The 15,000-nt window shown below is 42.5% G+C and overlaps 2 protein-coding genes across 6 annotated transcripts in view; one reads left to right on the top strand and one right to left on the bottom strand.

Annotated features, from left to right (window-relative positions):
* The window catches only part of LOC135102063 (immunoglobulin domain-containing protein oig-4-like), a 72,927-nt gene that overhangs the window by 38,844 nt on the left and 19,083 nt on the right, over positions 1 to 15,000 (top strand). The window lies entirely within an intron of this gene.
* LOC135102062 (multifunctional procollagen lysine hydroxylase and glycosyltransferase LH3-like) overlaps positions 10,748 to 15,000 on the bottom strand; it is a 104,611-nt gene continuing 100,358 nt past the window's right edge. The window contains exon 11 of the mRNA XM_064006734.1: positions 10,748 to 10,990. Within this exon, the coding sequence (XP_063862804.1) occupies positions 10,963 to 10,990 (28 nt within the window). The 3' untranslated portion in view covers positions 10,748 to 10,962. The remainder of the gene's footprint in view (positions 10,991 to 15,000) is intronic.

Below are 15,000 nucleotides of genomic sequence, written 5' to 3' on the forward strand. Positions count from 1 at the left end.
CACACACACACACACACACACACACACACACACACACACACACACACACACACACACACACACACACACACACACACACACAAAGAAAAAAATAAGAAAATGAAATTACATAAAAAAACCGAATAAATAAAATAAAATAAAATAAATAAATATAAATAAATACATAAAAAAAAAAATAAAATGAATGTAAAAATAAATGAACGAGTAAATAAATAAACAAAAGATTAGCCAGCACATGAGCCTCGGCGCTTCCTGGACGCATTTCCCTTCACGATTCCACACGACTTGGTTTGTTTGATCTATTTAAAACACAACATTTTCCGTCACCACCAAGCAACACGTGAAATAAGAGGAAATTAAGTCCCGTGTTGCCACAGAGGAATAATTAACTAATATCGTATGAGACTTTCGACATTTTCTCTCAAGGCAACTTTACAATATCTTCCGGACTGAAACCACACTGAACATCACATCATCTATACTGTGAGGAAGAAGCAACAACTACCTTCCAATACTAAGAGTGGAGGGAGGTGGTGAAGGGAATGGGCTGAGGAAAGAGTACTTTATTCCTGACCTCATCACCTCCCTCTACTTTGTCACAGTCCTCACGAATACTATTACTACTGAAAAATATCAACACTAACACTAATAATACTCATATAATTCGCCCAGAGACGTAAGCATCTTCGTAACACAAGAAGACTGAACACTCAGATGATGTATACACAGATAACAGACACGCATCACCTCAAAGTTGTAACGTGATCTACAAAACGTTTACAAAAATAAATAAAAGATAAATAAATAAGGAATCATTATAAAAAAAAACTACTTTACCAACAACTACCACATCCTCATTTATTCTTGGTCTTTACGAACCTGTTACTTGATACAAAATCAATTTAATGGTTCTCACATCAGTTCCCACTCAGTTTACACACATGACATTCCCTGGATCCTGACACGCCGCTGCTTAGGCAATACAATAACAAAGAGACAAAGAGATACGTAACAGCGTTCCTGTCAGCGGCGGCGGGAGTGTAGAGGAGGAGGAGGAGGAGGAGGAATACAAAGGAAAGCCAAACAGCAACAGACCTTTTGGTCCTTGTAAGGCTGTTTGGTAACTACTTCTAACTAGCTACAGGGAAGAGAGACAGGACAACATAGTAGAAGAAGAGGAGGAGGAGGAGGAGGAGGAGGAGGAGGAGGAGGAGGAGGAGGAGGAGGAGGAGGAGGAGGAGGAGGAGGAGGAGGAGGAGGAGGAGGACGAATACAAATACAAAAGGAATACAAAGGAAGCATCAACAGCAACAGACTCTGAGGTCCTTACTTGGCTGTTTGGGTGAATACAATTTGGATGTTTGGGCGAGGCGAGTGTAGAAGAGGAGGACGAGGAGGAGGAGGAGGAGGAGGAGGAGGAGGATGCAAACATATTCATCACCACGCCTCAAACCAGCTGTCGTGTAGATTCAATTTATCGACGCCCGGCCATGAAGGACAGGGGACGGTGCTAATTAAAGAGTGACGGGCACGGGAGGGCGGTGCGTGGCCAGAGATGGGGCGGGACGGGATGGGATGGGATGGGACGCGGTGGTGTAGCCTGCAGGTTGCGCGGGAGAGGGTGAGGCTGGGTGATGATGGAGGCGGGTTGCTGGATGAAGGGTGAGCCTGGGTGAAGGGTGAAGGTACGTGAAGGATGGGTAACAGAAGAGTGAGGTTTGGGAGGCTGGATGAATGATGGATGACGCTGGATGATGAAAGAAATGGGGTTAAGTGAGGCTGGTTGATGAAGGGTGACGATGGGTGATGAATGGGTGATGCAAATGTGAGGCTGGGTGAGGTTGGATGATGAAAGAGTGAAGGTAGAAGGGTGAGGTTGGCTGATTAAAGGGCGAATCTCGAAATGGGTGTAAGGATGATGGAAATAAGGAAATGCGTGAAGGGTGACGCTAAATGAAAGGTGAAGCCGTATGATGAAAGGGCGAGGCTGGGAAAAGGAAAAGGACGAGAGGACCTGAGGGAAGCGGTAAAGGAGCACGGGCGCTGGACACTGGTCGGTCTGACGGGGCCCTCGCAGCTTCCCCAGCGAGCCCCACCACCTGAATGGAATCAATCCCAGCAAGTGGCCGAGGAAGCACCGACATTACCCAAGCGCTGGAGTGGACGGCGAGCAGATCCACACTCGCACACCCACACCACCGCCTTTCCCGTGAACTGCTCCTGAGTAATCCGCCTGTCTTCTGGTTCACAATTCTGGTATTCTGAATTTCACCACCACGTCTATTTTCCAGGGCCACAGAGATGATTGGCCGTGTTCTCAAGCGTGTTTCTCATGTTAATAGTGTTAATCTATCACTAGAACCATAATAACCATAAAAAACCGTGTCACTTCAACTATACAGAGCCTTTTGAAAGAAGTCGAATTGCGGTGCAGAAGTGTTTCAATACAACCGTGGCCTCAATACGACCGTGGAGATTTATCTACTCGTGTTTCCAAGTGATGGCTTTGAAAATTACCCACGACACCTGTCTCCGCTAATTGCTATACCTGCAGTTGACTCAGGGAAAAGAAGAAAAAAAATAGATTAGAGTAAAATAAAAGGAAGGGTATTCATGTTGCCGCAATATTTGCATTCGAAAACAACACGCTAATTCTGACAGCTTTCATTTGGTTTCTCTCTCTCTCTCTCTCTCTCTCTCTCTCTCTCTCTCTCTCTCTCTCTCTCTCTCTCTCTCTCTCTCTCTCTTTTTCCTTTTTGTTTTAGTATTCTCTTTCAACTTTATTCACAGCGTATTACCATAATTACCTTCCCGCAAAAAATATACTAGAAAAGTCTGACACACACACACACACACACACACACACACACACACACACACACACACACACACACACACACACACACAGCAAGAGGGGGAAGAATGAAAGACAATAACCTGCTCCAAATTGCCTGTCACTCGAGGCATATACCACTTCCGACCATCCACCCATCCACCCATCCTACCATCCACACGCACGACAGGTGGAGATAAGCAGGTATGTATGGCTTTCCCTTTCCTTTCCCCGCCCCCCGCCACTGATATTCTAAGCGGGCCTGTCGTGTGCGGGCTGTACAAGAAAGTCGTTGGCGCTCCTGCCGCAGCCTCGCCTTGATCCTGCATCGTGCCCCTGAAAGCGCTGCCAATCACGGCCCGTCGCCCAGCCTGGATTCTGACTGGCGTTTGATGTTCGGCGGCCGGGAGGAGGAGGGAGAGAAGGCAGGGAGGGGGAAAGAGGAGGCTGGAACGAGGGGCATTGCGACACACACACACACACACACACACACACACACGTACAAACACACTTCCAGCGAATAATAAGTGAAATATCCAGCGAGGAACTACAGAGATCAAAGTAATGTTTCCTCGTCCCAGCCCCACGACGGGTGAGGGGAAGTGGAGTGCGACACAGGGTCTTACAAAACTACTACTTAAGCTGTGAAGAGGAAGGAGGGGACGGGAAGGCCGCCGCGTGCCCCTCCCTGCCGCTACCTACCGCCCAGAGTGCTTCACGATGACAAAGACTACTAATTAATGCGATGAATAGTGAATGCTTCCCATAGCACAGGCCGAGTGTAATATCAACACCATTAATAAGGAAGGAGCCACGCCGCATTTTTTCACCTGTTCCTTCACTTCTCTTCCCTTACAAGTCTCAACCCAACCTGGTAAAAAACTCAACCTGGTAAAAGAAGTCCCTCCCTTCCCTTTCCTTCCCTTCCTTCTCCTTCCCTTAGCTGAGGAATATCTGAACCTAATCCGTCACAAGAACAGTTTCTTTCCTTCTCTTACTAGAGGAGTGTGTGAACTCATCCCGTCCAAAGAACCCCTTCCTTCCCTCCCTCGTATTCCTGCCGCCGCTCACTGCTCCCCTCCGCGCCATAATGATTAAATGGTTCATCTGGATATTATCTTTTGAAAATGATATATAAACGACTTCAACTTTTTACTGACTAAAGTGAAGGACCTCATTAACAGTGGTGTGATAAATGCACATCTTACAGAACTACAATGCACATGACAGAAGAGTTACTGAATGATTCATACACAGTATCATTTCAGGTTGATGTTAAGAAAATTACTTAGCGAAGACTTTAACGCTTCAACACATTTTATTAACCTGACTGAACGGTCTCACAGTTAACTATTTAATACAAGTAATAAGAACATAAAAAAAAATAAGGGAAACTGCAAGAAGCCGTCAGGCCTACACACGTGGCAGTCATTGCATGAAACTTACTTTACATACATCCACCTATCACCCTCGTCCATAAACTGATCTAATTTTTAAAGGGGAATCTACACCTACAATACGTAATTACAATAGAGGCAAGGTATTAGTTAATGTTCTTTTACGATATTTAGTCACCGTCCAGCGTTCAGTATCCGTCAGAGCACGCCACACTGGCACAATTTATCAAGGACAGAACGAATGAAAAAACGTGTAATTACAATACAGACAAAGAGATGAGTAATGCTCTTTTACGGTATTCAGTCACTAATAATTGGTATTTTAGTATCCGTCAGAGCACGCCACATGTACAATTTATCAAGGACAGAAGCAATATGAAATAGAGACAAAGTGTTAATGATCTTTAACGGTATTCAGAGACACGTGGCAGTCACTGCATCGGGGTTCAGTATCCGTCAATGCACGCCACACTGTTACAATTCGAGGACAGAACCAGCGCAAACAGAAGAAAACAAGTGAAAAAAGCAGGACTAAGATTCACCAAAGTTTTACAAGAGCGGTCAAGCAGCCTTCGGGAATTGAGGAGGAGCGGCAAGAGGAGTCGTTGAACCAAAGACGGCGATCACAAACACTCAAAGTTGCATGTGTTTCAGGATCACGGCGATTCGGCCCACGTGAATGTTTGAAGCGTGCCCCGCCCGCCCAGGCCGCGTCCCCACTGTGGTGGCCTCACGGGAAATGGAGGTTGCATATTTCGTTAATGGGAGCAAGGAGGGAGGAGATGAACGTTGTTGTAAGGATCTTGAAGGATGAGGGAGGCAAGACTGGATAGGGAGATGTTAGGACACTAGTTTACATAAATTTACACCTACAAACAATGCTATACAGAACACTGGACATACAGAAATCTATGTATGCCTTCCCATTCACGATCCACACACACACACACACACACACACACACACACACACATGACTACCCTAACTAGTTTCCGAAGGCTGTAGTTGAAGTTACATGGATTTTTGGAAGTGTTTTTTACGGTTCTCGTGACAAATTAACGAAATTTCTATATCATTAATGGAAGAACCCGGCTAATCATCACCGTGGCCTTTGAAAATAGTCGTGGTGAGAGAGCGAGGCGTTTCAGAACACGGGCAATACAAACACGGACACACAGTACTCGCTTTACACACACACAAACCCGCCTCACACACAGACGTAGTACAAGGGCCTGGCGTTTCCCTGGTTGGAAGGAAGACAGATGGGCGCCTTTATGAACACAGTGAGGCCAAGGAAAGGCGCTCATCACTCCTGTGGGAAAGGAGATAAGGCAGGATAAACTGTGCCTCATCCCTTATCCTCCTTCTCCTTTTTCTCCTCCTCCGTCTCTTCCTACTTTCCAGCCTTTTCATTTCCTTCTCCGTCCTTCCCTTCTTCCTTGGCTTATGCTCTTTTTCGTTCTCCTCCCCTATGTTCTTCTCGTCTCTTTCTTATTTTCACTCCTGACTTGACCTCTTTCCGCTTCCCTGTATTTCTATTCTTCTCCCTCCTCTGTTTCCTTTCCCTTTCCATTTCTTTCCTCCTCCGCCTACTTGGATAAACAAAAAAATAGTATCAGACGACTGCCAGATAACGTTTTTAAGCTCTGAACAAGTAAAAATAAATAACAAAATAAACGTAAATGTGAAAGCACCTTCATAAAGTATTTCTCCTTAGATGAGATTAAAATACCAGTAGATATCATTAGACGGCTGCTAGATAACGTCTCGATAATCTAAAAAAAATCAAGATAAAAAATCGTAATACAGGCAAAATGTGAAAGTAGCTTAGAATATTCCTCCGTCTACTTAGATGAAATCGAAATACCAAAAGCCATCAGACGGTAAGCAGATATCGTCTTTATGCTCTAAATAACTCAAGGTATATAACAAAATAATAAAGGTAAATGTGAAAAACACCGTACAACTTAAGAGAATTGAATTAATCCAAGAAAACAGGATCAAATGTAGCGAAGCGAGGTGGACTGTGTAACCCTTGTAAAAATAACACGGGATTTGCTCTCTGACAAAGGAGCAGAGGGAGATTTTAAAGTCCACCACCACCACTACGCCCGCCACTCCCGCAGCCAACCAATCCACTTCAAGTAAAATGCATTCGGGTTGTGTTTTCCTTCATACAAAGTTTGGTGACTTACAAGACGACCCAAGGCGGAGTGAGTGCTGCCGTCTTAAAGGTGTGTGTGTGTGTGTGTGTGTGTGTGTGTGTGTGTGTGTGTGTGTGTGTGTGTGTGTGTGTGTGTGTGTGTGTAAGTGGTAACAAGTGCGGAAAAGTCACTGGAAAATCTTATCTAGAACTGGATGTGTGTACGTGTGTGTTTTGAGAAAGTGACGAAAGCGTTTATTGATTGATTTGTATGTTTATTTACCTTATCTGTCTGTTAATTTGCTTTATCGCTTTGATTTTTTTGTATACTTGTAAATAATTGTTGTTTTATTTTATTTTATTATTTATTAATTTGTGTGTGTGTGTGTGTGTGTGTGTGTGTGTGTGTGTGTGTGTGTGTGTGTGTGTGTGTGTGTGTGTGTGTGTGTGTGTGTGTGTGTGTGTGTGTGTATTCTCCTTCAGTCTACCAGCGTGCACACCCTCACAGCCAGTTTAGAGGTGGAAGTGAAGGGTGTGCAGATACAAGTAACAGCAGTTAGTGGTCGGTGTGGCAAAGAGCCGCCTTTGGGTGTAAATGCATTCAGTGGAGCTTCGGTGAGGCATCTCTATTAATATATATATATATATATATATATATATATATATATATATATATATATATATATATATATATATATATATATATATATATATATTAACGTGGGTACCGTAAATCTCTTATATCGAGCTCCGGTGTGGCACTTCTATTAATATATATATATATATATATATATATATATATATATATATATATATATATATATATATATATATATATATATATATATATATATATATATATATATGCACATAAATTTCATTGTGTGTGTAAATCTCTTTAATCGAGCACGGATGTGGCGTCTTGTTTCATATAAATATAGATTTCACCAACCGCATTGATTTAAAGGGAAATATATCATCCAACTTTAATATATGAGTATAGTAACCCTCAATTCTCCAGGTTAGTGTAAACATGACATGACCCTGAGACTGTTACTGAGAAAACCATGTTCTGTTTCAAGACTACCAAAAATCTCTGAACGCCAATTATTATAAAACTCCATATGGAATATGTGCATTATGGAGTGTACTGAAACTAACAGCACGTTACCATAATAATTCCAATATTAATAGTAAATCACCACGCACAGTCCAGCATTCTTAAACGTTTTATTCCCTTATATGGACTGTATTTTAAGATCATCGAGATTATTTGACTCTCAAGGCGATTTTTCCTATTCATGATGCAAAATACTTTTTATACTATAAAACAAATCACAAAAATACACTTGAACAACTGACAACTCGCACATAAAACCTGGTGAGAATAGTTCGGACAGGACGCCAGAATGTAAAGGAATTTTGGTGTGTAATCTCAATTTCGCACAAGTCACAATAACAGAAGTTTTAACAAATTGGCTGCATATTAAAAAGAAAGTGGAAACAATATGCGGTATTAGACCAACTGCCCCGAACCTTACCACGACCCAACCTGTCCCTTCCCGCCAAGTCCTCTCCCCGCCCCGCCCAGCCCCGCTCTCTGGGCTGATGTTGACCCGGCTGATTTTGCAACACAAGCAATTATCTTAGCCACGGAAAGCAGGAAAATACCACCAAAAAGGATCCTGCTTTAGTAATGGACTGCCCCGCACACCCTGCCTGCCTACCTGCCTGCCTTCACAATCTTAGTGGCCTGTTGTGCACGTGTCTCTTACCCGCACCCCCTCCCCCCGACACACGCCTCTCCAATGCCTTCCATGTCCTGCAAAGCCATTAGCGTTCTGCAGCATTCATCACAAAGAAAAGCGATTGTTAGCATCTGGCATGACTTACAGATGTGATGACTTTGAACACAGGCACAAGAGGACAAAGGCGAGTTTCAAATACCTTGTAAAATTAAATGCGATACAATAAAATAAATGGGAATATGTTACAAGTTTGAAAATGCAATACCTGTACATAAAATAAAATAAAAACGAGTTTTTGAGAAAGTTTGTAAGAGGAATGAGTGTCCAAGGAAAATATTAAAGAAAATTTTCAAGCAAGTTTTTAATTACTATACGCATCTATACATCAAAACAAAGAGGTGATTTAAAAAAAGCACTTTTTTTTTTTTTTTTTTTTTAAAGGAATGTGTCCATACAAAATATCTAAGAATTGAGAATGTTTTTTTAGTTGGAGTACGCGTCCTTGAAAAAAAAAAGAAAAAAAAATTTCATAACATTTAAAATTAATAAATGTTTAAAATATTTTTTTTTCTAGACAGCGAAGGACAAAGTTGACCCTTTCCAGTTATCCCCTCCGTCAGCCAGCTCCTTTAATGTCATGTCCAACACGTGGGCGGCAACCGGACACTGCCGCCCACGCCGCCATTACCTGCTGCCCCTCAACATTGCACGCGAGGGGCAGAGGCACGTGGCGGGGGCGGGGAGGCATGTGAAGAAAGGCACGTGGATTAGTAAAGTTGTGAGTCTGCTACGTATCCAGCAGCTGTTGGAGAGTTTGTTGCTCTCTCTCTCTCTCTCTCTCTCTCTCTCTCTCTCTCTCTCTCTCTCTCTCTCTCTCTCTCTCTCTCTCTCTCTCTCTCTCTCTCTTTCTTCCTCCGCGTAGTTAGTCAGTCAGTCAGTTACTCTCTCATTCTCAGTCAATCAGTTATGCAGGGAGGCAGTCTCTCTCTCTCTCTCTCTCTCTCTCTCTCTCTCTCTCTCTCTCTCTCTCTCTCTCTCTCTCTCTGTCTCTCTCTCTCTCTCTCTCTCTCTCTCTCTCTCTCTCTCTCTCTCTCAACACGGAGCAGTCACCTCTCATCAAAAACACAGGGCTACTGAGGAATGTAAGAGGCAAACAGGTAACACTCACCCACAACAGTCGTGGTGATGAGTGAGTGACAGTAAAGGTGGTGGTGAAACATGGTTAATTGCCTGGGAACGCTGCTCGGGTGGCCAGGTGCGTGCAGGTAAGGTCATTAACAGGTGCGTCAATGTTACATCCGAGTACGCCTGACGCCCTTAATGATATCACCTTTAACCCTTTGACTCGTGAGATTGTGACTTGTGTTATGATTTTAGCCTAGAACACATATTTGTCTTCACTCTTTAATAATTTTTTGTTGACGTAATTGTGGTCTTTATATTTTTAACGCTAAAGATAAACCGCACCATGAATGTTTGTATCGCATTGTAGTATTTTTTTTTTTTTCAGTGTTCATGTTCAGAAAGCGCTTAGCATTACTTTCATTTTGTATTTTCAACACTAAACAAAAACCGCACATTAAATTCTTGTACCTCATTGCAGTTTTTTTTTTCAGATTTCATAATTCAGAAAATGCTCAACAGTACTTTCTATAATTCTTTCTTTTTTTTTTTTCTTGCATATTAGTGACACTAGAGACACTATACGGTTTGAAATACTTGATAACTTGATATTCCGCCAGTGGTGTGTTCAGAATGATGCTCTGAACTTGCAACATATTTCGTAACTTAAGACGGCAGTGGAGGGATTAGCACCTACTTGTACTCGATTTTATGTGTAGATGACGCCACTGAGATTCAAAGTAAGTTAAACTGCTTTCAGATTTACTAGTATAATATATTTCACTCGTTAAAGATATATAAAACACTATCTTCATTTGCACTCTCTTTCCCTAAACTGCCTTATACATTACGTCACTGAGCTTCACAGTAAACATAACAAAGCTGTATTCGTATGTTTAATTTGTAAGAGATGAGTTCGTTCTTAATTTTATAACTGTCTCTGACCGCTTTAAATGCTCAGTAAGCTTTAAAGTAAATTGAGTTCCACTTATGTTTACATTTATATATCTATTTTACTTACGGAATATGATCACGTTGTTTACATTATCACTTTCTCTAATTAACCTGTAAAAACTCGACAGGCTAACTTTTTGAAATGTTCCTCTATGTTCCCCTCTTTTTTTTTCTTTTTTCTTTCTTTTTTTTTTTCGTGTGTGTGTGTGTGTGTGTGTGTGTGTGTGTCATCGATCAAACTCCTTGATACGCGAAAAAAAAAAAATATACATCAACTACATTCTACACAAAACTCCAACACAAAACCACAAACACACACACACACACACACACACACACAGACTCACCTACACCCAAACAGTTCACAAAACAAACAAACACTGCAACACACGCACCACCTCCCCTCCTCCTCCTCCTCCTCCTCCACCTCCTCCTCCCGCACCGCCCATAAATTAATCAATCGAGAGAGAGAGAGAGAGAGAGAGAGAGAGAGAGAGAGAGAGAGAGAGAGAGAGAGAGAGAGAGAGAGAGAGAGAGAGAGAGAGAGAGAGAGAGAGAGAGAGAGAGAGAGAGAGAGAGAGAGGCGAATCTGACCTTCACTGACCTTCCCGCTTCAAGGTCATCAAGGTCACGGGTAAACGTATGCAGTCTCTCGTTCACCGCTTACCTTGCTTCTACTCCCTCATCCCTCTCCTTCTCTCACTCCTCTTCCTTCTCTCCCGCCGCTTCAATCCACAATCTTGTTTTAACTCCACCTCTCCCCCGTCATGCACACCTGCCGGCTTCTCCAACACTGCACGCGGGTGTGGAAATTTGGCAGACCCACACATGAGGGAAACAGAAGCAAGTAATTAATGAAACGTGTGTGTGTGTGTGTGTGTGTGTGTGTGTGTGTGTGTGTGTGTGTGTGTGTGTGTGTGTGTGTGTGTGTGTGTGTGTGTGTGTGAAAGTTTGTTAATTGAATAAGATTACTTTCACATGTGTTTCTGTATTCTATCTCGCGTTGTATGAGGTCTCTCTCTCTCTCTCTCTCTCTCTCTCTCTCTCTCTCTCTCTCTCTCTCTCTCTCTCTCTCTCTACAGGAATAGTATATCTCAACGAAAACCTCAAATACTTCCTCTTAACTCCACACAATAATACACGTCTATGTTTGTACATGAAATAAAAGCCTATCAAGTCACCCTAACCTAAACCCACATCTCCTAAAACCATAAGAGAACGCACTTGTTTTCACCATGCACGGATAAACACAGCAAGGTCCATAACTAATTCTTCTACAAATAAAACTGAACGAAAGGTCGCAAACGGAGACGAAGTTAAACCAAAGCCCAGCCCCCGTATTCCTTCACCTGGATCTCATTATTACTCATCACCTCTCGTCTCATTTCAATAACTAATTCACCTACAAATGCAAGTGAACGAAAAATCTCACGCAATTTCAGACCTAAACGCAACCTCAGTATTCCTTCACTCGCGACTCGTTACTCATCTTCTCTCGTCTCGTCTCGTCTCATTTCATTAGCTTCCCCGGGCCTGTGATGTGACGAGAGGAACGCCCAGGGAAATCAGTCAAGATTAAAATGTCCCTCATAGTTAGAGGTAAAGGTAGAAGCAGTCGATCAACGCGGAGCAATTGAGCAGAAGTACGTCTCTCTACCCTTAGGCGGGGAGGAGTGGTGATTGTTAAAGGGGTGGAATGCAGAGGAGAGAAAGAGAGGAGAAATATAGAGGAGAGGAAGGGAAGGGAAGGGAAGGGAAGGGAAGGGAAGGGAAGAAAGGAGAGGAGAGTAGAGAACCTTCATCTGCATATACTTAATCCTTACAACAATAACCAAAATTACTACTGCTACTACTACTACTACTATTACTACTACTACTACTACTACTACTGCTGCTGCTGCTTTAACTACAACCACTTCAACTACTACAACCTCCCCTACGCGCGTTCAGTTCATAGTCACACTTTACAACACACGTACGTAGTTTTTGGAAAGAACAACGCGTACGGCAGTGTTTAAGCGTTTAAGCGGTCGCGTTGGTCCCTTTGTGTGCACCGCGACTGGGGCTTGTGGGTGAGTGTAATGAGATAATCCCGCCTGCCCTCCAAACCTCTCTCTCTCTCTCTCTCTCTCTCTTTGCAGCATACCCTCGAGGCAGGCAAACCATCTCTCTCTCTCTCTCTCTCTCTCTCTCTCTCTCTCTCTCTCTCTCTCTCTCTCTCTCTCTCTCTCTCTCTCTCTCTCTCTCTCTCTCCTTTGATCTCGCTTTCTGCAAAGATTGTCAATAAACTTTTACTTAACTCTCACAAAATATCAAGACGAGGAAAAAAAAAAAAATAAAATACAATAATAATAATGATAATAATAATAATAATAATAGTAATACCTAATTTAAATATATATATCTTACCCAAAATAGCTCCGTACATTTACCACCACCACCACCACCACCACCACCACCACTACCACCACCACAACCACTAGTCCCGTGTAATGGCTTGTGGCTCCAGTTTATTCACTGAGCCACACACACACACACACACACACACACACACACACACACACACACACACACACACACACATATAACCTTCTCTGTAAGTCCGCTTTCGGAAGCAGATTTTTTGTACGGTGTGTTCTCTCTCTCTCTCTCTCTCTCTCTCTCTCTCTCTCTCTCTCTCTCTGTGTGTGTGTGTGTGTGTGTGTGTGTGTGTGTGTGTGTGTGTGTGTGTGTGTGTGTGTGTGTGTGTGGTTAGGTAGGCAGGTAGGTCGGCAAGCATAAGAAGAACTGGAAAAGTAGAAACCGAGGAAGGAAGGAAGGAAGGAAGGAAGGAAGGAAGGAAGGAAGGAATCAAAGAAGGAAGGAAGGAAGGAAGGAATCAAGGAAGGAAGGAAGAAAGGAAGGAAAGAAAGAAAGAAGGAAGAGAAAGAAAAAGAGAATAAAAGAAAAAATAAAGAAAGAAAAACGAAGGAATAACTAAATAACAAAGAACGAGATATAAAGAATATGAAAAAAATGAACAAACGAGCGAACAATAAAAAAAATAAAGAACAGAAGGGCGGAATGAAGAAAAAAATGACAGAACGAAGGCAGTGGACAGGAGGCGAAGGCGAGGCAGGGGTCGGCATGGAGGGGCGGCCAAGTACAGGAGGGGAGGTGCCGAGGCCGCATCAATGATGGAGAGGCGGCAGCAGCCCGCTGGTCCACCTGGCAGGATCTCGGCGCCCTCTACCCTCCCCCTCGTGGCAGCGGCGCCGTCACCAATTCACGAGGACCAAGCAGAACCACAGCAGCGCCACACCGAATGGCGGCGTCACGCGAAAAAACAAAAACACAAGTGACATTTTTCTTGTTCATTCTGTTGATGTTTGAGTGTATGTGTGTGTGTGTGTGTGTGTGTGTGTGTGTGTGTGTGTGTGTGTGTGTGTGTGTGTGTGTGTGTGTGTGTGTGTGTGTGTGTGTGTTTATTTATTTATTTATTTTTTTAATGAAAGTGGCGCTACGCATAAATACAAATGACTTGCTACTTCTTGCTGCTTATGTTGTTGTCTGTTTGAGTGTGTGTGTGTGTGTGTGTGTGTGTGTGTGTGTGTGTGTGTGTGTGTGTGTGTGTGTGTGTGTGTGTGTGTGTGTGTGTGTGTGTGTGTGTGTGTGTGTGTGTGTGTTTCATGAGGGTAGCATCACGCAAAAAATACAGATGACTGCTATTTTTTCATCTTGGTGTTTATGGTGTCTGACCATTTTTTTTTTTTTTGAAGAAAGGGCTCAGGTCAAGGGCAATTAAACCACCACCTCCCTTAAAAAAAAAAAAAAAGGCTCATTAAAGCTGGTAGTCCCCAAAGAGAATAAAAAAGTTATCATCAAGAATTATGAAGTTTGTCTTGAAATTTCTTTATTTTCTTTATCCATTCTAGAACATTTTATCCTTAATGTGGCCTTTGTATCCTTACCAAAATCATTACATCCGAGACTAGATCAGCCAATATTTTTTTTTCTATATTCTTTTAAATCTCTCTCTACTCGTATATAGTTGACTCTCTGGGAGCGGTTTATTAAGTAGGATTTCTGTTCTATATTTTGTTCCCTTGACAAGACTCCTTGATTCGTACTGAAGTAAAATACAAATTTGTGTTCACTCTTGAACGATTTATTCCCGTAACTTTGATCGTTACATTTTTCACACGAGCCATAAACCGAGTGTGAAATGTTTGCACCTCACTGCAGATTTTTCAATGTCCATATTGAAAAAAAGAAGAAAACACAAGACTACTTTTTTCATGTTAGTGGCACCTTTGCATTTTTTTAATCATAATGATAAAACCTGTGTAACGTACAGCTGGAAATGTCTGTTGGCAGTGCGAATATTCTTTCAAATAATGGTGTAAGGCGCTGAGTGAAAAGGAGTAGAGAAAGGTACAATATTATACAGGTAAACTAGCAGCCCCGCTCCTGTCCCCAGCAACTCGAGGACACCCTTAATGCTCCACACAGTTTTTCCTGGTATACAGTATTGGTTCTACTCTTTTATTTTCAGGAACGAGATTCTAGCGGCCTTTTCAACTCTCTTCCTTTTTGTATTTTTTTTTCCTTGCATGATCTCCCTACTACATAAAAAAGAAAATGAGAGTTGTAGTTTAAAGTTCAGTAAAACATCTAAAGTAATTTCTATTGTGCTGTGCGTCTTCTCTCCATCGTAAGTCCTTTGATCAACTAAGTCTCTTTACAAAACTTGGCCATGGATTCTTAGCCACTTCTCTTACTGTCAAGTCCTCTGATCTCTTTACAATCTCCTTACAAAACCTA

Source organism: Scylla paramamosain, chromosome 7 (assembly GCF_035594125.1).
Source record: "Scylla paramamosain isolate STU-SP2022 chromosome 7, ASM3559412v1, whole genome shotgun sequence".
In the NCBI taxonomy this organism is placed as follows: Eukaryota; Metazoa; Arthropoda; class Malacostraca; order Decapoda; family Portunidae; genus Scylla; species Scylla paramamosain.